At 32.7% G+C, this 20,829-nt stretch overlaps 1 protein-coding gene and 1 long non-coding RNA gene across 4 annotated transcripts; one reads left to right on the top strand and one right to left on the bottom strand.

Moving 5' to 3' along the window:
* The first annotated feature begins 236 nt into the window (after window positions 1-236).
* LOC108452954 (serine/threonine-protein phosphatase 5) lies at window positions 237-10,593 on the top strand. 3 transcript variants are annotated; one of them, XR_008285735.1, is made up of 15 exons: window positions 237-644; window positions 1,088-1,212; window positions 1,396-1,565; window positions 1,645-1,716; window positions 2,428-2,578; window positions 4,633-4,797; window positions 5,359-5,467; window positions 5,548-5,665; window positions 6,064-6,211; window positions 6,603-6,851; window positions 7,722-7,847; window positions 7,936-8,036; window positions 8,904-8,978; window positions 9,067-9,190; window positions 10,169-10,593. XR_008285735.1 is itself a non-coding variant. In XM_017750777.2 (14 exons), the coding sequence occupies exons 2-14, from the start codon at window positions 1,134-1,136 to the stop codon at window positions 9,124-9,126; spliced, it is 1,623 nt and encodes a 540-aa protein (XP_017606266.1). In that variant the 5' UTR covers window positions 239-644; window positions 1,088-1,133; the 3' UTR covers window positions 9,127-9,511. The 3 variants fall into 3 exon arrangements, 2 of the variants coding, with proteins under 2 accessions (XP_017606266.1, XP_017606275.1); XM_017750777.2 differs by lacking the exon at window positions 10,169-10,593 and having other exon boundaries at window positions 239-644; window positions 9,067-9,511; XM_017750786.2 differs by lacking the exons at window positions 4,633-4,797; window positions 10,169-10,593 and having other exon boundaries at window positions 247-644; window positions 9,067-9,511.
* Window positions 10,594-11,140: 547 nt separating this feature from the next.
* On the bottom strand, window positions 11,141-11,634 carry LOC128295235 (uncharacterized). Its single transcript, XR_008285579.1, has 2 exons — window positions 11,455-11,634; window positions 11,141-11,330 (listed from the first exon to the last, which is right to left on the bottom strand). It is a non-coding gene; the product is annotated as an uncharacterized LOC128295235 (long non-coding RNA).
* Window positions 11,635-20,829: the final 9,195 nt, after the last annotated feature.

Here is a 20,829-nt window from a genome sequence, read left to right as displayed (position 1 = left end):
ATAATTTATTATATGATTAAAGATAGATAATTAAATATCTATATTTAATAATATTGAAAATTATAATATTTTATATTAATATTTTATTAATTTTAAATATTTTTAAAATAAAAATTTATTAACAATATAATTTATTGTAAAAAATTTCTCTGAAAGTTATTTCTTGTGAAATAAATAGAGCCTTTAAATTAAATTTATAAAAAAATTATTTTGATAAATTTAGATTTTGGAGACTTAAATTTTAGGCTTAAATGTTTACAAAATGGAATCAGCAGAACAAAATTTGGGATTTAAACTTACTTTATCGATCTAGATTTAACTCCTTTTCTTTTCTTTTAAGAATTCACGATGAATCAAAAACTCTAGGCTTTCCTTTTCCTAGATTTTTTTCCATTAGACTTTTTCCTAGATATCTTCACAAGAAAAGCATAAAACTTATTAGACAACCATAAAAATCATAAAATAAACAAAATTACAATAACTTTGAAAACTGAAAATAATTGAACCAAAAAAAGAAAAACTGAAAAATAAATACTAGTTTCTCTCGCTTTAACTAGGGTTTCGCTGTCATTTAACTAACAAGTTTTCTCTTCTGTCTCGAGTCAAGCTCGATTACACCTGATTTGTTCCTTTTTAGTTTCCAGGTAATTTACTTTCTTCTTGACTAATAATCTACCTTGGCTCTTCCATTACTTACTAAAACTGTTAAAGATTCTTCTTTTGATTGGTTGCTTGAAATTGCTAAATCCTCTGTTTGGTTATACTTTCCCTCATCACCGGATGCAACTCTCTTCTTTTAGGTAAAAAAGTTAAATTTCTTTCCCGGATATCAAAATTTTAATATCTTAGAAAAACGCTGGATTTTTTTAATACTTTTTTAGTTTATTAACTTTTAAAAAAATGTTGTAAGTGGATAATTTTAGATTTATGAATTTTTATAGTGTATTTTAGACATTTTCATTTCTAAGTTTTACGATACTTTTTCTTATGGATGTTAGCTATTGTATAGGATGATATTGTTTCCCGAGATGAAAGCGTGGTGGTTTGCTATTCTGTTGTTTATTTAATGTTGTCATGGATGATGCAGAGGTTTATAAAAAGGATAGTCCTCGAGTTAACAAAGACAAAGTGCTATGCCAAGTATGGATAATGAAAGTTCTAATGTATCACAAGCCGAGGAAATAAAAGTCCAAGCAAATGAAGCATTTAAAGGTACTGACATGACGAGAATACAGTGCTTCAATATTGCGGCTTTTTAATTGTTTATTGAATATTGATGAGTTCAAGTGTCCAATTTTGTATAGAGAGTGTGTTGATAGTTTAATGCATATATGTTTGCAATTTCATTGTGTTTAATTTGTGCTAAGGTTGTTGATTTGATTTGCATTTTTCCAGCCCACAAGTATGGTCAGGCCATTGACTTGTATACACAGGCAATAGAGCTAAATAGTCAGAATGCAGTATACTGGGCAAATCGTGCATTTGCTCACACCAAACTGGAAGAGTATGGTAGTGCCATGCAGGATGCTACGAAGGCAATTGAAGTTGATCCTAAATATTCAAAGGCATGCTTTTTCTACTGAAACAATCAGCTATGTGCAGAATCTATTTTTGTTCTTTTTCTAATGGTTCTTGAACTTACAGGGTTATTACAGACGTGGTGCTGCTTATCTCGCAATGGGGAAGTTTAAGGAAGCGCTAAAGGATTTTCAACAGGTATTATGTCTTCCAAGGTTGTAATATTGCAAAATATGCTTGTTTCATGTCTCTGTTGAAGTTCTTGCATAAAGAGGTTGCCATCTATTATTGTAGAAAAATGTCCCCTTTCAATAAGTAAATTTCACTTTATTAGATATTATGTTGGCTTTTTGAATCTGGGATTATTTCGGAATTTTTCTTCTTTTATGACAGAATTTATCTAGTTGTTCCCCCTTCCATTATTAGATATTGTTTGGGGTTATGGAATGTGCTTGCAATCTAGATTTTAGCTTCATCAGAGTCATTCTCCATTTTACGAGCTTGATATATGAATGCATTTGTTCCAAGTGGCCAAACATCTATGGTTGTGTTGTAGCTGTTTTACCTGAGATCATTGTGAAATACTGTGATTAATACACTAGCAGAGGGATCCATTTTTCCTACCTCGTGCTGTCTGATAATGGTCTAGTGAAATTTATGCCTTGCATGTGGTTTATTTGATCTAATTTAAAAGTCGATAATATATGGACCTGGAGGGGTTTATTGCAAGTTAAATATATACTTCTGAAGTTTTCAGAAGTTGCTTTCTGTATTGCGTATACTTATTTTGTGTCTTCTGTCTATATCCTTCTCTCTTTCTCAAAGGAAAGACGAATAATTGCTGAGCATTATAACATGTGAAATGTGGTTTGTGTTGTCTGTAAATTGTTTTCCCCATTTTGGACTCAGGTCAAAAAGATTTGTCCCAATGATCCTGATGCTACCAAGAAATTAAAGGAATGTGAGAAAGCAGTAATGAAATTAAAATTTGAAGAAGCAATTTCTGTACCTGAGTCTGAGAGGCGTTTTGTAGCTGACTCTATTGATTACCATAGCATAGGTAATTTCCCTTTCCCTTTACTTCTTCCATTTATTCCCTAATTTATGTATTCTTAGATGTCTTCTGTAAATGTTCTTCCATGTTGATATGATATTCGTTAGGTTGCTGTTTATTTTTTGCAATTATGGGTGATAGAAAATTTTAAAATAAAAGATGCTCAGATATCTATAGCATACTGTGAGTTGTGGTTCAGCTATTTAGTATAATTAATTTTCCCTGTAACATATATGAACCTGGAATGGTTGAAAGGAGTACTGCCTTCTGAAGTTATGATTTTACCTTTTTATCCTCTTCTTTCAACTACATATTTCCTATAAAAAATTTCTCTGCTTCTCATACAACTTAATTGGTAACATCATTATTAGAATTATCTAATCTGCTGCCAGTGGAGATTAAAAACTTTGGCAGGTTAGCCGTCTGACATGTCCTTCTAGGGTATGGTAAAAAAATAATATAACAGAAAAAACTTGCTTGCTTCTGAAACACTCTTGTGAAGTTTTTACATTTTGATTAGCAGGTGAGTGGTCTATAGAAAACGTACTCTTTTTATTGTTTGTTATGGATAAGTGAACTGGTTAAAAAAATTTGGTTATTTCTGGGCCTATTGAGGCTGGAATTTTCTTGTGGAAGTCTTTTGTCGTTATTGATAAAATATGGACTTGAGCTGAATCTTTTTTATGATTGTTATACTCTCTGAATATTATAGTTTTTCTGGTTCTCTACTTTAGGTTGTACGTGTGTGATCTATATTTCTTTTTTCAAAGCTAACAAAACAAGCTTCCCCTACCCCCTCTTTCAAATGATAAGGAATAACACATTTCTTTAGATGGCGGAATCCACATGCTAGTTATTGTAGATCCTAACTTTCAAGGATTCCTAATATATTTAAGTTCTCTGTGGGCTGTAAACTACTTCGGTTTTGAAATATTTTATTTTTGCTCCTCCTTGGAGGTGGAATGTTGATCAGTTATACCTTTAGGTTTCTGGTCAAGTTTTATGTTATCTTTACTGAAGTGGTTTGGCCTGCTGGTCGGCTGTTTATGATTCCATAGTGGCTGATTCTGCAAGGCAGTTTTATTATTAAAAGGGAAATTTATATGTTTGGCAAGTAGTGAAGTTTAGCATCATAACATAATTTAATGAGTAATTTGAAACTATATTAATGAACAATGTTATTAAGGGCACAAGTTGCAAAAAGGCGCTCACCTGTGCGAAGAAATGAAAAATACGTTTATCTATGTGTTTTTGTATTTGTATGTAAAATAAGCTTAAGGTATATAATTCTGATAGTGCTCCAGTTTATCTTGGATTACCAGCAAATTTTTCTTGTTTTGTTGGCCAATATGTATGATTTCTTTATGGTCCTGTGTTTGCTGCTGAATACTACAATCATTCAGAAATACAGACTAGAGAGTTTGATATTGTCTCTTTGTGTTTCTACTAAAGGTACATTTAATGAGAACAATAAAAAAATTAAAGAGAACTTCAATTAGAGAGGCTTTTTTTGTGCTCAGTGCCTTACGGAAAAGCATTTCTAAATGCACTTGATCAAATGTCTCACCTGAGGGGTCTATGGTGTGACATAGTGCCTCTTTAACTGTGCTGATTGTGAATAAAATTGTGAGGTGAGATTAGTCTGGTATTGAGTTTGATTGCTTTCATTAATGATAAAAGCTTAAAATAGTATTCATTATGAGAAAAGTGGTAAATTGACAGAACGGCTGATGCTGCTCTGTATATTCTTCTGGTTTAAGATCCAGAATTTTTGCGAGGTGGTTTGTACTCTCTTTCTATAACACAACATAATAATCTTTAGGTAACCAGATTATGTGTTCTTACTGATTAGGTCTGCTGGATCTCCAATCATTTCTGTTAGAAGTCCGCCTACAGGCTTTTGCTAGTTTTAAGGTTGATGTTGGGCTTTGAGATGTTTCCGGTCAGCTTGATCTGCTTTAATTCTAGGATTAAATTTACAATGGGTACCTTTTATCAACTAGTATAAAATTTATGGTTAATCATCATTTATATTATTTTAACATATTGTATCATAATAGGGACGAGTCCCAGGTCATCATCCATGCCCACCCAAGTGGGCATAGCGGCAGTTGCAGTAGCATTTGTGGCAGTACTAGCGATGATGCTGGGGGCAGCAGCAGCCACAATGGTGGCAGCAGTAGTGGTGGTGGTTCTAGGGACATGGTGGTGGGGTGGATCCACTGGTAGTGGTGTCTTTACTGAGAGTTAAATGCTTGACATAGGTTTGACAGTTTTAGCTCAAAGTATAATGTTGAAGTTCTACAACAAAATCTCATATGTTTCAGTTACCAGTCAGGAAATCTGTTCTTCTGGAGAAGTAGTTAACCACGCTTAAGGATTATATTGGTGAATTCCCTAAAAATATTGATGCATTCTCGCTCGGCAATTTAGTAGAAAATCTCTCTCTCTCTCTGCCCTTTTATTTGTTGAAAAAATTAATTTTTTCTTTTCACCCTTATAAGAATCGTCTTAAGAAATCCTACCTGACTTCATTTATTTTCATAAGGCAGAGAGGAGTGGACTTGCTTAATCTATTTACATTTTAATAGATTGCACTTCGCATGTATTATGTTGAAAGGATTTATGGACTTGAATTCAGATAAAATGCAAAATGTGGAAAGTAATTGTTTATCTATTTTGGAGCCGCTGAATGTTGTTGCTGTTTTCTTTGAATTCATGGAAGTTTATTAATAACAGTTTTGTCCCTGTGCATTAATGGAATTGTTATTTTGTTTCCATTATAGAGGTGGAGCCACAATATTCGGGTGCAAAGATAGAGGGAGATGTTGTTACTTTGGATTTTGTTAAGAAAATGATGGATGACTTCAAGAATCAAAAGTGTTTGCATAAAAGGTATGTTTAGCGAGTGCAGTTATGGATTTTGTTCATGCTATATTGCTAATATCTTTTGTTGAATAATGTTTTTGGTGTAGATATGCATTCCAGATTGTCTTACAAATGAGAAAAATGCTTCGATCTCAGCCTTCTCTTGTTGATATTAATGTTCCTGATGGCAGTCATTTCACTGTCTGCGGTGATGTACATGGCCAGGTAATTTCACAAGTTAATAATCTTTATGTTTTATCTGTAAGATATGTTTTTACCGGGTAAGGTCAATTGACAGAGTCTATACAGGTATATTACCTGTTAATAGAAAATAAATGCATGCACTTGAATGACATGGAGATGTATAACGCTACTATCCAGTTATGTTGAATGCTCACAGTTTGTTGCTTTTCTGACTTACCTCTCAGTTTCAGCTATGTTTTTTTTTTTTTTTTGGACAACACAGCTATATTAATATGTCTAATGGTGAGACATAATTAACATGCCTCATTTTATTGGTTATATTTTCTCTGCCTCATTTTATTGGTTATATTTTCTCTTTCTATTAGTTGTGTTTGTTTATTAATGTGTTTATTTTTCCTTTTTTTTTTTTTTTTTTATAGTTCTACGATTTGATAAATATTTTTGAGCTTAATGGTCTCCCATCTGAAGAGAATCCATATCTCTTTAATGGTGACTTTGTGGATAGAGGATCTTTCTCCGTGGAGGTCATCCTCACCCTGTTTGCACTTAAGTGCATGTGTCCATCAGGTGAACCCTATTTCTAATATTCTCTGCCTTATATTTCCTGCCTGTTATATTGTTTTCCCTTCGATTAACATTTTCAATCTTGTTGATTTCAGATATTTTAGATGCATCTTTTCCAATCTTCATTAATTCTCTTCCAATCTTACTTGCTTGCACCAAATTGACACTGGAATATTAAGGAGCTTTATCTGGGCACTTCTTTCAGGCCATCTATAATCTAAACTGATTTTTGTGATTGAACGCTTCTATATTGATCATCTTGACTAGACAATCTAAATTGATAGCTCTGATTGGAAGCTCTCAAAACTGGTCCTTCAGGGCTTGGTGTTCCCTATTAGTATGAAGCATATGCAACCTTTGTTTCACTTTGCTGCATCTAACTTGGTAATTTCAGCTATTTATCTTGCTAGAGGAAATCACGAGAGTAGGAGCATGAACAAGATATATGGTTTTGAGGGCGAGGTCAGGTCGAAGCTGAGTGAGAAATTTGTGGAGCTCTTTGCAGAAGTATTCTGTTGTTTGCCTTTGGCGCATGTAATAAATCAAAAGGTTTTTGTTGTTCATGGAGGCCTTTTTAGTGTTGATGGGGTGAAACTCTCTGACATCAAAGCAATAGATCGGTTTTGTGAGCCTCCTGAGGAAGGTAAACTCAACAGTGTTTTTTTGTTATTTTTCCTTCAGTTTCTGCAATGCTTGGTGCAATTTCTTGTGAGTCATGAACTATTGATTCTTTTTCTTAGGTTTAGCAACTAAGTTGCCTATGTGTATTTATTCATCCCCTTTTATTAGTAGGGATGTTTCTCCGATATAATCCATATATTTATCTGTACAATATATAAATGTGACTTACGAGGCGTGAAACTTGAAAGGCATAAATGGCTTTCCACTTTTTTTCCCCTAATAAAATTTAACTATAAAGGATAGATTTACTTCACATTGTGTTTTAATGTATTTGAATTTCCATCTTTTATTTATTGGTTTTTAATATTAATTTATTTGTAAAGTATAGATATGAATTATTTTCATGTTGAGTTTAATGTGGTTGAATATTTATCTTTTATTTATTGACTTATTTGGCTTTTTAATATTAATTTATTAGATGGAATTGAAGGGCGTGAAACTTTTGTGAAGGTTAAAATACCTTATTCCTTTTTTCTTTTTATTTCTAATTATTTTTATAACAAAGCTATGATTTTACTTGAATTACCTTGCAATTACCTAAATCACTATTTTTTAATTTGAAGCTTATCAATCTTAATTTATCATATAAAACTTCAATTATATTAGAAAATATAATTAAAATTGTAAATTCCTTTCTTTCAAATATAGATTTTTATTGATTTTAAATCATTTTAACACTATATATAATTTAATTCTCATGTAAAATAAAAGTATTATCTAAATTTGCAAATCTATGAAGAAATTGAAATAATTTGAGGAGCAAAAACGGTACTAAACCTAAATAATGAGATGTTCTATTATATATCTCACGCTTCTCTACTGATTTCATCAGGGTTGATGTGCGAATTGCTTTGGAGTGATCCACAACCTTTCCCTGGAAGAGGTCCTAGCAAGAGGGGAGTAGGTCTTTCTTTCGGTGCGGATGTGACGAGAAAATTTTTGCAGGATAACAATCTAGGTATTTATCTGTTAGTTTGTGTGCCATTTTGAGCGACAAGAAAGGAATTAGTTATTGATTTTGGTGATCTTGTTTGCTTAATTAACAGACTTGATTGTGCGGTCTCATGAAGTAAAAGACGAAGGTTATGAAATCGAGCATGATGGTAAACTTATAACCATCTTTTCTGCACCAAATTACTGTGATCAGGTAATTGAATCTTAAATTTGTTATAAATAGGATCATCCAGTAATGGAAAATAAAATTTATCCTTACTGCTTTCTATAATCATCTCATAAGGATAGTCTATGCACAAATAGCCGTTTGAGTTCTGTTATCTTGCCAGCTTCATTTTTATGAAGCATTCTGCAGTCTTGGATTACTTTAACTGCTTATCCTTAGTAAACTAGTATTAACTGTTGACTATATTAAGTTGCACCATCTTCTTGTACTTTGATCCCTCTTAATCTTAACCAAGTGTTATTAGATAATCAGAACCGACAATATTAGCTTATAACCGATATTACAAAGCAATTTATGTGGAAATTTGAAGTTTATCAGTCTCAGTTATTCTTTGGGTATGGTGTGTGTGGCTGCTACCTGACTTTCTTCTTTGTAATCTATGGTATGTATTTACTTTCATGTACAATGTGTTCTCTCCATTTTAATCTGCATTGCGTGGTCATTTTCAAGTGAACTTCTACATTAAGAGGGTTAATGAAAAGTTGCAGACAACATCAGTTGTATTGTATGAACATCAAGTTTGTGCAGTTTGTTGAAATTACTTCTGACAGTAATTTGTTCTTGAAATTTAATGTTTAGATTTTTGCATGAGGATTTTTGGCCTTTTCAAGATCCACAGCCACATCCGGTGCTTTCCCCCAATGCCTCTTTATCTTTTGATCTCTTTTTAATTCTCATTATGTTTGAAGATTAATCCGAATGGTTTGGTTGTTCTGTTTTAGGAATTGACACCCAATAAGTTTTGTTGTATTCTACTACAAGTCATCATTGAACTGTCTGAATCATGTTTTTCTCATTTCCATAAAATTTTGGTTGAAAATTTGATGGTTTCAGATGGGTAACAAGGGTGCATATATTCGGTTTGAAGCCCCCGATTTGAAGCCGAATATTGTTACATTCTCTGCAGTGGTTAGTAGTTTTGTGTTTCCTTCAACTTTCAACAACCATTTCCCTCCTAGAAAGTATGAGTTTGACATCATTACTTTGTGGTTTTCAGCCTCATCCCGATGTTAAACCGATGGCATACGCGAACAATTTCCTACGAATGTTCCAATAGTCATTCATAGATGCTTCAATCTTGCACGAGTTTCTTGCTGTCCAATGCCATTTACTGCACGATGGTAAGTTTCATCTTCAAAGCAACTTTAATGATTAAAGCAAAAGCCAGTTAGATTGTTAGGGAAAAAAGAACCCTTCCTGGTAGGCAGCAAGAGTCTGGTTCTGGTTTAGGGATTGTAAAATAGGTGAGACTCTATATTATGCCTTTGTATTTATGACATTAGTCCTCGTTTATACGGTCAATAATATTTGTTATATTCCTTTGTTCTTTGGTTAATTCGTTGTTGGCTGCCTCGTTACTTTGTAAAGTAACTCTTTAGATACTACACGGACACGATATGTACAAAATAGGATCATGAGATGATAGAGTTAATTTTATATAATGTAGTGTTGGTGTCAATTTGCATTATGTAGTGTTTCTACTTTCAAAATATCTATTTTGGTACATGAAATTTAATTCTGTTTATCAATGTTAAAGTCATATCAATTGACATTGCGTAATCATGGGTGTGTTACGAAAAATTAAAACAAAGACTTTGAAACAATTATACTTTTTCATATTTTAAAAATTAAAATAATAAAAATAATAACGAAGTTAATAAATCACATTTCTCTTCCTCTTTAGAAAGCAAAGCTTTTTTTTTTTTTTTTCTTTCACAATTTGACTTTGCCGTTGTTCCCGTTGGATTTTCGCACCGTTCAAGGTGGATGGTGGCAGTGAACAGTAGCCTTTGTCCCTTCAATCCCACTAGCTTATATCTCCTTATAGCAAATCAGAAACCCTTGAAGAGGTAAATGAAGCTTGCAGCTTTTCCTTTTTCAATGTGCTTTGCCGGCCGTTGGATTGGCCTTCAGTCAAGGCTAACTGTTTTTGTAGCTTTCTTTTCGTTGTCATTGTTCGGGTTTCTAGACTAGTACTTGCAGCCCAGAAGGCCAAAAGGGCCTAAGATGGGTGCTCGAACTCTCTCTTTTCCAACTTCTCTTTTCTTTTTGGTTCGATTTTTTGGGACTGTTGATTTTTTTTTATTTTTTGTTTGCAGGCTTCTTAGATACTTGGGTTTAAGCTTTGAAATGGCTTTGAGTACAATTATTTTTGGATGTGGGTTTGACTTGAATGAAATAAGAATGGTGAATGGTGCTTTGGCAAGGGGTTCGTTTGATGGCATAGGAGCTTGGCGTGCAAGGTGATGGTAAGGTTAAGATGTCAGCCATTGAGGCGTCAGCTAAGGTTGAAGAAAGGAGATAAGGAGAAAAAAAGGAAATTAACAAGTTCTTAATTTAAATTTAGAAGAAAAAAGGTATCAGTCAAAAGTAAACAAATTTGCCACGTCAGAACCCAATAAGTCATCCTGCCATGCCAGCAAAAAATACCTTGTAATTAGGGTCAAACATTAAAGTGGTAAACACAATCAAATTTCTGGTATCAAATTGCATATTTTGAAAATACAAATATCATATTTGAAGATCTGATAAAGTACAAGAGAAACACGTCGTTACCCCCTTGAAAGAAAATAAAGAAAAGAGAAGAGAAGAAAAAAAGGTGAGTGAACTTTGAAAAAAAAAATTGGCCAAAGCGAAATTTGAAATTTATCCATTAGAAATGAGAGAATGAAAACTTATCTTAATGCATAGATACATATTACCTCTGTGATATGCGAGGGTTTTAACTAATACCATTCGATCGGTACTTAAAATTATCGCATCAACACTTCAACGTTATAATTGAAAATTTTATCATGGTTTAACGAAACCTTATAAATTACTTCCACTTATTTTCATATACTAACATAATTTTCAACATTAATTTCACCTGCAACGTATTCACTCCAATAATTCCCATTTTATAAAAATTTTTAACATTCTTGTCAACAAATTTTACCTTAATTCTTGACTCGACCAAATCAAACTCATTCGTTAGTTTGATTAAAAAATCTTTATAATTAAATGTCTTTATAGTCTTCATCAAAGATTGTTATATCCATTTCTTTCATTTACTATGCATTTTCACTTAGTTTATTTAATAAATTACACATTTCATTAATGAATAATCTAAAGCAAGTAGGGATTCCATGAAACTTACTCAAAAGCTCAATAAAATAGGAGAAAGCTCACTTTCTCCTTTACTCCTCAATTCTCTCTTTTCCATTGCTTGAAGCTCCTATTTCAAGCTTCTTTTTTTTTATCTTCATTAATAAAAAATACCTATAAATGATAAGTCATAAATAATCATGGAATGGTTCAACCAAAAGAATGTATAAAAAGTGAGAAATATATATGATGATAAAACACATGAGTTCTTACTTTATTCAGCATTTTCTTACTTTACCTAAACTTTCTCTCACTAATCAACCAAAACTCTGAATTGTGGTGATGGAGAAGATGAAGAGGAAGGCTTAAATGAAGTTTTATAGGATGGGTTTTCAAAGGGAATGAAGAAAAGGGATGGAAATTTGAAAAAATGATGAAAAATGACAAAGAAAAGAAAATGAGAGTTCTTATCTCATTTTAATACAAGGAGGAAAATGGGGGTTTCTTTACCTTTTTTTTTTGTTCTTTTTAACAAATTTAAAATTCATGGGATAAATCAAAGGTCAAACCCGTAGTACAAAATTTATTTTTTTGATATCAAAATGAGAGTTAATGGTCAAAATTTCATCTCATCAACATACATATATACACTTATATATTCTAATATTTTAATATACGTATGTATAAAATGTCAAAAATACCCCTTTAGGGTAAAATTATCATTTACCCCTCATTTTAAAATCTCATCTGATTAAGTTCATGTAATAGTCCGATTTTCAGTGGCACCAAAAAATGCGATTTCGAAACTCTATTTTCATAAATCGAATTCATAAATATTAAATATGAATATTTACGAGAATAATATAAAAATATATTAAAGATTGGTTGAATAATTTTTTCGAAATAATAGTTAATTAAAGCTCAAGGGTTAAATTGTAAAAGTCCAATCGCTATAGAGTTTTAATTGATCAAAGGCTTAAGGACTTAATAGCAATTAACCAAAGGGCCGAATTTGTTATTACCATTTTTAAATAGGAGAAAGTGGATGACGATGGTAAAACCCACTAAGATTAAGTAATGTTAAATTAAGTTAAATAAATTATGTTTATGTTAATTAAACTAACTTGATTAAGCTTTAATCCATCTACATATAGGCTAACTTAGTGGAAAACTGTAATCTTCATCTTCCACCTATATTCTTGTCGTCCAAAAGAAAAAGAAAAACCTAGAACCATGGCATTTGATCATAATTGAAAGGTAAATTAAAGTCATTTTCTTGTAATTTTTATAGATTTGAGGTCATGTGAGCTTGATTTAACTAAATTCAAGTACCAATTTGTAAATCTGTTAAAATTTTAGAATATTTCCATTGTTGATTTCTTGAAGAATTAGGCTTGAAATCGATAGGTTTTAAGCTTAGATTATGAAAAGGACTAGATTGTAAAGTTAATTTAGCTTGTTTGTTAACTTTGTTACATTATGGACCAAATTGAATAAATGTAAAACTTTTCATGAAATTATGTTAAAGATAGAAAGCATAAGGTCCCTAATGAAAATATATTAAGTCATATTTTAATCCGCAGCTAGGAATCAAGAGTTATGCCTTTCTTGAGTTTAGAGACTAAATTAAATAAAATGTAAAATATGAGGGGAATTGAAAAATAGAATCATATGAGATCATGCATATCGTGGTATAGTATTAAAATGTTTGGTATTGATTGGTGATATTCAATGATTGTATAAAACAAGAATTGGATTGAAGTGGAGTTAATCAATGAAAAGCTAAAAATGTTGATTAGTCCCTAGAGAATCAACTCATTTTTGATGTTTCAGATAGGAAAGTTCATTTGGAGCTTACTAAATCATTTTTGTGATTTATATATATACTTGCATTTAAATTGATGTATTTATGTATATGTATGTTGAGTTTATATTGATATACTAGTAGTTTGGCACATATGCCTAGTATGGATCGAATTAAGACGTGTGAACAACTATAGGGTACAAATGTATGTAAATGGTCAATTACAGGAGATGTAAATGAAATATGTGATCATGTATTGGGTACAATATGAATTATGGACGATTACAGGGATTGGTATTGAAATATATACGAAAATGATGCCTGTGTGAACTTAGTGAAAGGTTAAAATACAATTGGCATGCCAATAGGGTTATGGAACACCCCTAGCCCGACCCAATTGCCGAGTTCGAGCTTTGAAATGCTACATTCGTTGCCGGATCAACTACAGTCAAGTTCATAGTAAAATAATCAATCATACATGTAATGTAATGTCAACCACATTCATTTTAGATTTAACAAACAATTTTGAGTTTTAATTGAGCTTATGAAAGCTCTTTTGTTAACCTAGGCATAAAATAGGACCAAATTATAGAGTTTTAGAAATTCAGGGTCGACGTCGTGACTTAATCTCCCCCAAGTCATGACGTCATCAAATAGTTTTTCAAATTGTGACCCTAGGCCACTTAACATCATGATGTGACTCACTATCGGTTGATATTGCGATGAGGTAAATTGATCGTTGGGGCGTGGGCCATTTTTTGGAAAAAAAAATGTGCAATTTTGTACTTAATTCATAATTTCCAGCCAAACCATACAACATATACATCATGTACCAATTCCAATTGAATCTAAACCTACTGATCTATTGTAATTCGGTGTAGTAGATTAAACTAATTTTCACACTTTAGGAGCTTGAAGACAAGTGTTTTATTAAGTTTTAATTATGTTTTCCTAAAGTTTCCATTTAGTTAATAAAATGTGCAAAATGAGTCTTTTATTGACCCTAGGAGCCGAATGAGGCCTAAAGGTTAGCTGATGAACTGTATAAGTGTGTATGAGACCACTAGAAGGCGTCATAGACGGATACTGGTCGCTATGTCGCAACATAGGGAGCAAAATAGAGAAATCACGAAACTGCCTTTAATGTGGCAACATAGACTAGTGGTGTCGCGACATACCCCGGAAGATATCCTAGAAGGAGTATACTAACTGCTTTGTCGCAACACAGGTCCTGGTGTGTCGCGACATCGACTCTAGACAGGTGATAAACACGAAATAGGGGCATTTTGGTTTGCACAATCAAACTCAAAGCTCGAGAATGTCAGCTAACCTGGAGTTAAGGATGACGACCACTGAGAATCTATAAATAGGCTCATTTGGCACATGTTATGGGGACCATTCATTCAATTTAGAACTAATCTTTTAATTTTAGTTTAGTTTTCTTTCTTTCTTAGGTTTTTATAATTTATTTTCAGTTGTTCTTTGTTTTCAAGAGATATGATGTAACACCCCAAAACCCTGCCTAGAAGTCTAGACTGAATCCCGGAGGTTACATTGATCACCGAAGTGATCGTAGGTAAATTTAGGATCAACAAATGAGAAAACAAACAATATTTAGGTTATGTAAAAATTTTCAGTTATCAAATCCCGACATCTCAAAATACAGTTGTTCAATTCAAATAACGTCTATTTGCATTTAACACAAAATTTCATACCACAGTATTTAAAAAAAATTTATAGTCCAAAACCGTTTAAATTAAACTCAAATTTATAGAAAACACTTTATTAACCAGTTTTTAAAACGTGACACTTAGAAACCTCCGCTTTGCACCGAGTCCATTCTGAAGCGTAAAACGAGAGTACGCAAGGGATAAAGCGAGAGGGGTGAGCTACACAAGCTCAGTGTGAGACCGGAACGATAGAAAAACAAAAATAAATGTCACAATAAGAAATATCACAATGGCAATCTGATATCCAAATAATCATCAAAATCAGAACAGATACACTAGTACTGAATATTACGATCTATATACAGTTAATCTCGCAATCAGATAGACAGAAAAAAATGAGGAACAAATGCATAAACATGAAACCCACCCATCCAGCCAAACACCTCTTCGTCTCCCATTCACACCACAAATTAGCTATAAGAAGCTCAACCAGCCCTGCACACCACATAGGACCTCGAAAGGCCCATCCAACCCTACACACCACGCATGTGGAACAAAGCCACGAATACATGATGCTAAATTTGCCGGAAGTATCGTCTTGTGCGAGAAACCACTATCTGATGTATTACAGTTGAAACTGTCAAATTAGATCAGACTTCCTTCTCTCCATATCTCAAACCCAAAATCATAATGCAAATGCAAGAATGCACACTAAATACTATCAATTACACAGACGCATAAGCTCATAATTGGTCAGTCAGTTACATAATCGATGTACACAATTTCTAAACAATCACACACACACACACACCTACATCACTTAACCACTTAAGCAGGCAAATATTTGTTAGGCAATATCACATTAACGAACCACTTAACTATTGCAATGATTGCATAAAATAGATAAGTCCAAGTTAAAATAGAGTTTCGACTACCCTTACTAAAACCTAGCCAAGGGTCGAAACACACAGAACCACAAACAGGTCATAAATCAACACAATACAAAAATTTGGCAAGGTAGGACCATAAGGCTATATGGAATTGCCTAGGCCGTGTGGGGGTCTACATGCCTATGTGGAGGCCACACACGTCCGTGTGAAGACTCCACACGCTCGTGTGAACAGCCCGTGTTACTCACTGTCCAAAAGTGCCAAAAATTAATAACAGAAGAGAGACGACCGTGTAGAGGTCTCACACGCCGGTGTGGGACACATGCCTGTGTGGCTAGGCCTTGTGGCACAAAAATTCACCAAAAACCCTAAATTCCCAAACGCATAAGCCCGTGTACCTAAGGGACATGACCGTGTGAAAATTAACTAATTTCCCTAAATCAGCCACACGGCTATGTGGCCAGGCCATGTGGCGCCTAATCCTACTCGAAAACCCTAATTCCCAAATCTACGCGGCCGTGTGAACCACCCATGTTGGGGCACACGCCCGCGTGACCACCTGTATGGTCACGAAGCCACATCGAAACAAGTTGCAAAACATGCCTTTGATGTCGAAACAATACCCAACCCTCAATAATACAGAAATACACCAAAAACACTCAGGATTTCAAGCAATTCCACCACAAACAACACTTCGATTGGTCAATTCCAAAAGCACACAAAATATGTCAAATTTCACGGATCCCAAAACAAAATTTCAATAATGAAATAAAATTTTTTGAACCCATACCTGAATTCGCGATTCCAACACCAAAGAAGATCGGGATACCTTCCCAACACAATTCTGAAATCTCTGCTCAAAACCTTGAACTACCAAAAACTATCAATAAAAATTAAAGAGAATAACTTAATGGAAAAGAAACGTATATTTTTTTATATCCCCAAGAAAAATAATAAGAAGAGAAGAAAAATAAAATCTGACAAGAGAAAGTGGGGAGAGAAACAAGGAAATGTGAAAATCACTTTGGGAAGTTTTATCCAAAAATATAATTAAAATTAAAATTACATAGGTATTTTGGACTTTAAAACAAAACTAAATTAAGATTATCTCCCCAAATCGCACTCATGATCGCTCAAACTTAGAACCCAGAGGTACATTAACGCACAACAAACCACCAGACCAGCTAGCCCATTCTGCTACCTAAGGGTGCATTAAACACAATAGCACAACCTATTCACTGACCCTAACCCCAAAGTTGAAAACTTTCAACCCCAAAATTTAGAGTGTTACATATGATTTGGGGAGATCGTCAAACTTTATAGATTAGCAATCAATTCTTAATACAATCAGGCTCTTTTGTAAACTCTATACCGACAATTTTATTTAGCATGTTTTCTTTTTATATTGATATTATATTGTCTATGGAAGCCATGAGGAACTAATCCCTTTTATTGGGGATTAGAGAATGAAGATATGATCTATTAACTGTTTTGTAAGGTTACTTAGCGGATCAGCTGTTTGGAAAAGGAAGAACGTGAAATAAACCCTAAGCCTGACAACTTCGGGAAGTTATTAAGGTAAGAATTAACCCAAAATTGGTATGACCTATCCGTGAACACCTTCACCCTAAACCAATCTGGACTGCAAGGTCAGAAGATAAGTAATCCTTGCTGACTCGTTATGTTAGTGGAAGATCAGAAGATCCTACTAGGGTAACGACTAGTTGATTGACGAGGAGCTCGAAGAGACAATTGATGGAGATTACTGAAGCAAGCTAATCACCTATAATCAAGATTTGATTTACTCTACTATTCAGTCTCTTCATTTTTTTTTATCTTTTTATGTTATTTTGTTTTTTATTAAAAGCCCTAAAAATCCTTTATTTTATGTTTTCGTACTATAACTAATTTAAAGTAGTAATCATATCTTTTAGTGTTTAGGTTGAAATTGATTTAGCAATCGCCTCCATTGGGTACGATCCTCGGAGTACTCACCTACTCTATTGTAAAGTTATATTACAACTTGACCCGTATACTTGCAGATACCGCATTGTATTTATATATTTTATTGCAGCAGTCACACGCTGAATGTTAGTACATCTGGAGGTGGTCATCTACCATAAACATGCTAAGCAAGCTCAACATCCATGCTTATTATCTTTTTAAGATAATTACTATGTATACATCAAGTAAAATTAACATTTCATGCCATAAAACAAACACCAACCAAGTCATTCAATTACCAATGTTTACCTATACTAAAGATCCTTAAAGCATACCAATTCACTTCATTTCAAATACATATGTACACATATACATATTTAGAGCTTATAAGCTTTATGCATAACCAACAACTATCAAGATTAGGTCACATTTTCCAAGCATGCTACAAGTTATAAATGTTCACATACATTTCCATCTCATTCACCAATCAAGCAAGTTACCATTCATACATCATTTCATACCATCCCATTTGTCATTCTTATAATTATAGAGCTTCACACCATTAAGCATGAAATGCATATGTGTTTATCTTTATAAATGAATCAAAACACCAAATCATCATAAATTACCAAACTCATCGAGACATATTAAACATATTATACATACATGCCACAATCCTTGACTCAGGATGACCAAATAGTTACTGAAATGAAGACAGGATAGTGTGAGCTTAGAGAAAATCTGGCTTGACGTGTTCCTTAAGGTGACGGTCTACAAGGAAAAGGGAAAACAAGCTAGATAAGCATATAAAATGCTTAGTAAGTTTAAATGGAAACTATAGCACACCTTGAACATTTAGGCATAATTAACTAATCCATTTAGCAATCATTCTAACTATCCTTTGTCATATTGTGACATATCTAAACATATAACAACATCAATCAAATGCATTAGATGCATTCTTGATTCATAGATAATTCAAACCCTAATCAAAGTTATGTAATCATCCATACATTAACATTGCCAAACCATTTCATTTTCCATTCAATAGTTAAATTCCATTTTCAGCAATTGAACGTCGCTCTATAGAACTTTAGTAAAATGGAATCGGATACACGAGAATGTAATGCTCACACAAGCTAACAGTATATTAAGATTGCTCACACAAGCTGACATTATAATTGGGTTGCTCACACAAGCTGTCATTATATTAAAGTTACTCGTTTGGGCTAAACCTACAATAAATGTAACGACCCAAAATCCGTGGGCACCAGAAAAGTGTGTTATCGGGCCTCCGTCTTAGTGAAATAAGTTCGAAAATAATTATTAAAAATATTTATGAGTCTAATAGTGTGTTTAATTAGGTTTTAATTAAGTAAATTTAGCTTAATTTAGAGTAATTAGTAAAAAAGGATTAAATTGAATAAGGGTAAAAGTTTAATTATAGATTAAAGAAAAATTAGAAGGACTTAAGAGGAAATTAAATCATTTCCTATAGCTGAGGCGGTTTAACGTGGAAAATATCAAAGATTTTATTGATTAAAAAATATATATATATTTATTTAATAATTAAGTATATTATATTATATTATATTATATTATTATTATATATAAAAGAAACAAATAAGTTAAAAGAAACAGAAGGAAAGCAAATGAAACAGAGAAGAACAGGGGAGAAAGAAAGGAAAGAAGAAAGAAAAGGGGAAATAAGGTTTATGAAGCTTGGAGTTAATTGGTAAGCTCAATCAAGTCCTTTTCTCATAATTTTGATATTTTAGAAGTCTTAAAACAAGTTTTTGATGAAATTAAGTTGTTACTTTGGAAGTTCTTAGGTTTTTAAACAAAGTTCATGTTGAATAAAATGATGAAATAGGGGTTTAATTGAATGAAATTCAAGTTAGAATAGATATAAGGATTGAATTGCAAAGTAAGCTATAAGTTTTGTGTTTTAGGGATTAAATTGAGGAAAATTCGGAATTAAGAAAATATGTTGAAAATTTAATAGTTAAATTTGAGTTTAAATGAAATTTGAATAGGAATAAGGTGTGAATTGGTGTTATAAATTTGGTTATTAACATTTTACATCAAAACAGTTTTGGGAAGTAGCAATGGTCTGACTTTGAAAATTCACTAAAAATTTTATAAATTGAACTAGAGGATGAACAAAATATGGAATTAAAGCTTATTGAGTCTAGTTTCTTCTAGTAGAAATAGTGTAAGCAATTAATTGATGAATCAAGAGATATTTGAAATTTTGTAATACTGGTTCGGGGTGATTTCGAGATGCCCTGTTTTAACTTTGGAAAATCATTAAAAACTATACAAAAATTATTATGGAGTGTAATTTATATATGTGAACTCCTTAATGAATCTAGTTTCAAAATAAATAAACAAGAACCTTATTCGATTTCTGTACAATGAGATAATTTATTATTAGTAGAGAGAGGTCAGAACTGTCAAATGAAATAACAGGGGAGTATTTAACGAATAAACTGTACTAAATGGCTAGACCAAAAATTCTGAAAATTTTATGGTTAGAAGATATATGAGTCTAGTTTTAAATAAAATTTACGGATATTAATTTGGAGTTTCGTAGCTCAAGATATAAATAATTTAGTAACAATAACTCAAGTAGACAGCTTAATGGTGAAATTATATATATACATTAAAAATGGTTAAATTTGCATGTTTAGGCTCATGAATTAAATTGAATCATGTTGTATTTATGATTATAAATTATTATTTTTGTAGCCAACAAAGAACCTGAAGCATCAGCATCGAAAGGAAAGGAGAAAGTCATCGAGGACTAAAACGGGAGAATTACGGTGTGTATTACTATAATTCGAATTTTAATTATTATTGATTGCTGAATTTTTTTATTGTTATGTATGGTAAGTAAGACTTGAGGTAAGTATGTGAAATTGATATGAATATTGAGTGAAAATGAAAGTGATGCAAATTGAATCAAATTGAATTGAATAAGTGAATTATGGAATATGTAATTATTTGAAAAGTGTATTGATTGAAAAATGATTGGTGATTTGAATTGTGAATTGAAAGTGATATAGGATTGAGAAAGTGAATTGAATACCCTATTAACTAGTCGGGCTGAGTCGGATATAGTTGGCATGCCATAGGATTGGAAGTGTTCAGGATACTTGACCTCGAGTCGATGAGACACTGGGTGTCACTATATTTCTTCGGATAGATTCAATGAGGTCTCGAGTACCAACTTTACTTGACTAGGCCGATAAGACACTGGTGTCAACTATTACTTCAAACTATCGATGAGGCTTTGGGTGCCATATTGGTGTGTTTGGTTGGATCCGTGTATCCGCCAAAGTCCGAAAGTTACGTTAATAGGG

Source organism: Gossypium arboreum, chromosome 7, assembly GCF_025698485.1.
Source record: "Gossypium arboreum isolate Shixiya-1 chromosome 7, ASM2569848v2, whole genome shotgun sequence".
Classification (NCBI taxonomy): Eukaryota; Viridiplantae; Streptophyta; class Magnoliopsida; order Malvales; family Malvaceae; genus Gossypium; species Gossypium arboreum.
This window is presented reverse-complemented; position numbering and strand designations above follow the sequence as displayed.

Bases quoted from the DNA above. Each gene is read 5' to 3' on its own strand.
- LOC108452954 (XM_017750777.2), top strand. From the start codon at position 1,134: ATGCCAAGTATGGATAATGAAAGTTCTAATGTATCACAAGCCGAGGAA. The intron at 2,579-4,632 runs GTAATTTCCCTT...GTATCATAATAG, and splicing joins TATTGATTACCATAGCATAG to GGACGAGTCCCAGGTCATCA. The intron at 6,852-7,721 runs GTAAACTCAACA...TGATTTCATCAG, and splicing joins TTGTGAGCCTCCTGAGGAAG to GGTTGATGTGCGAATTGCTT.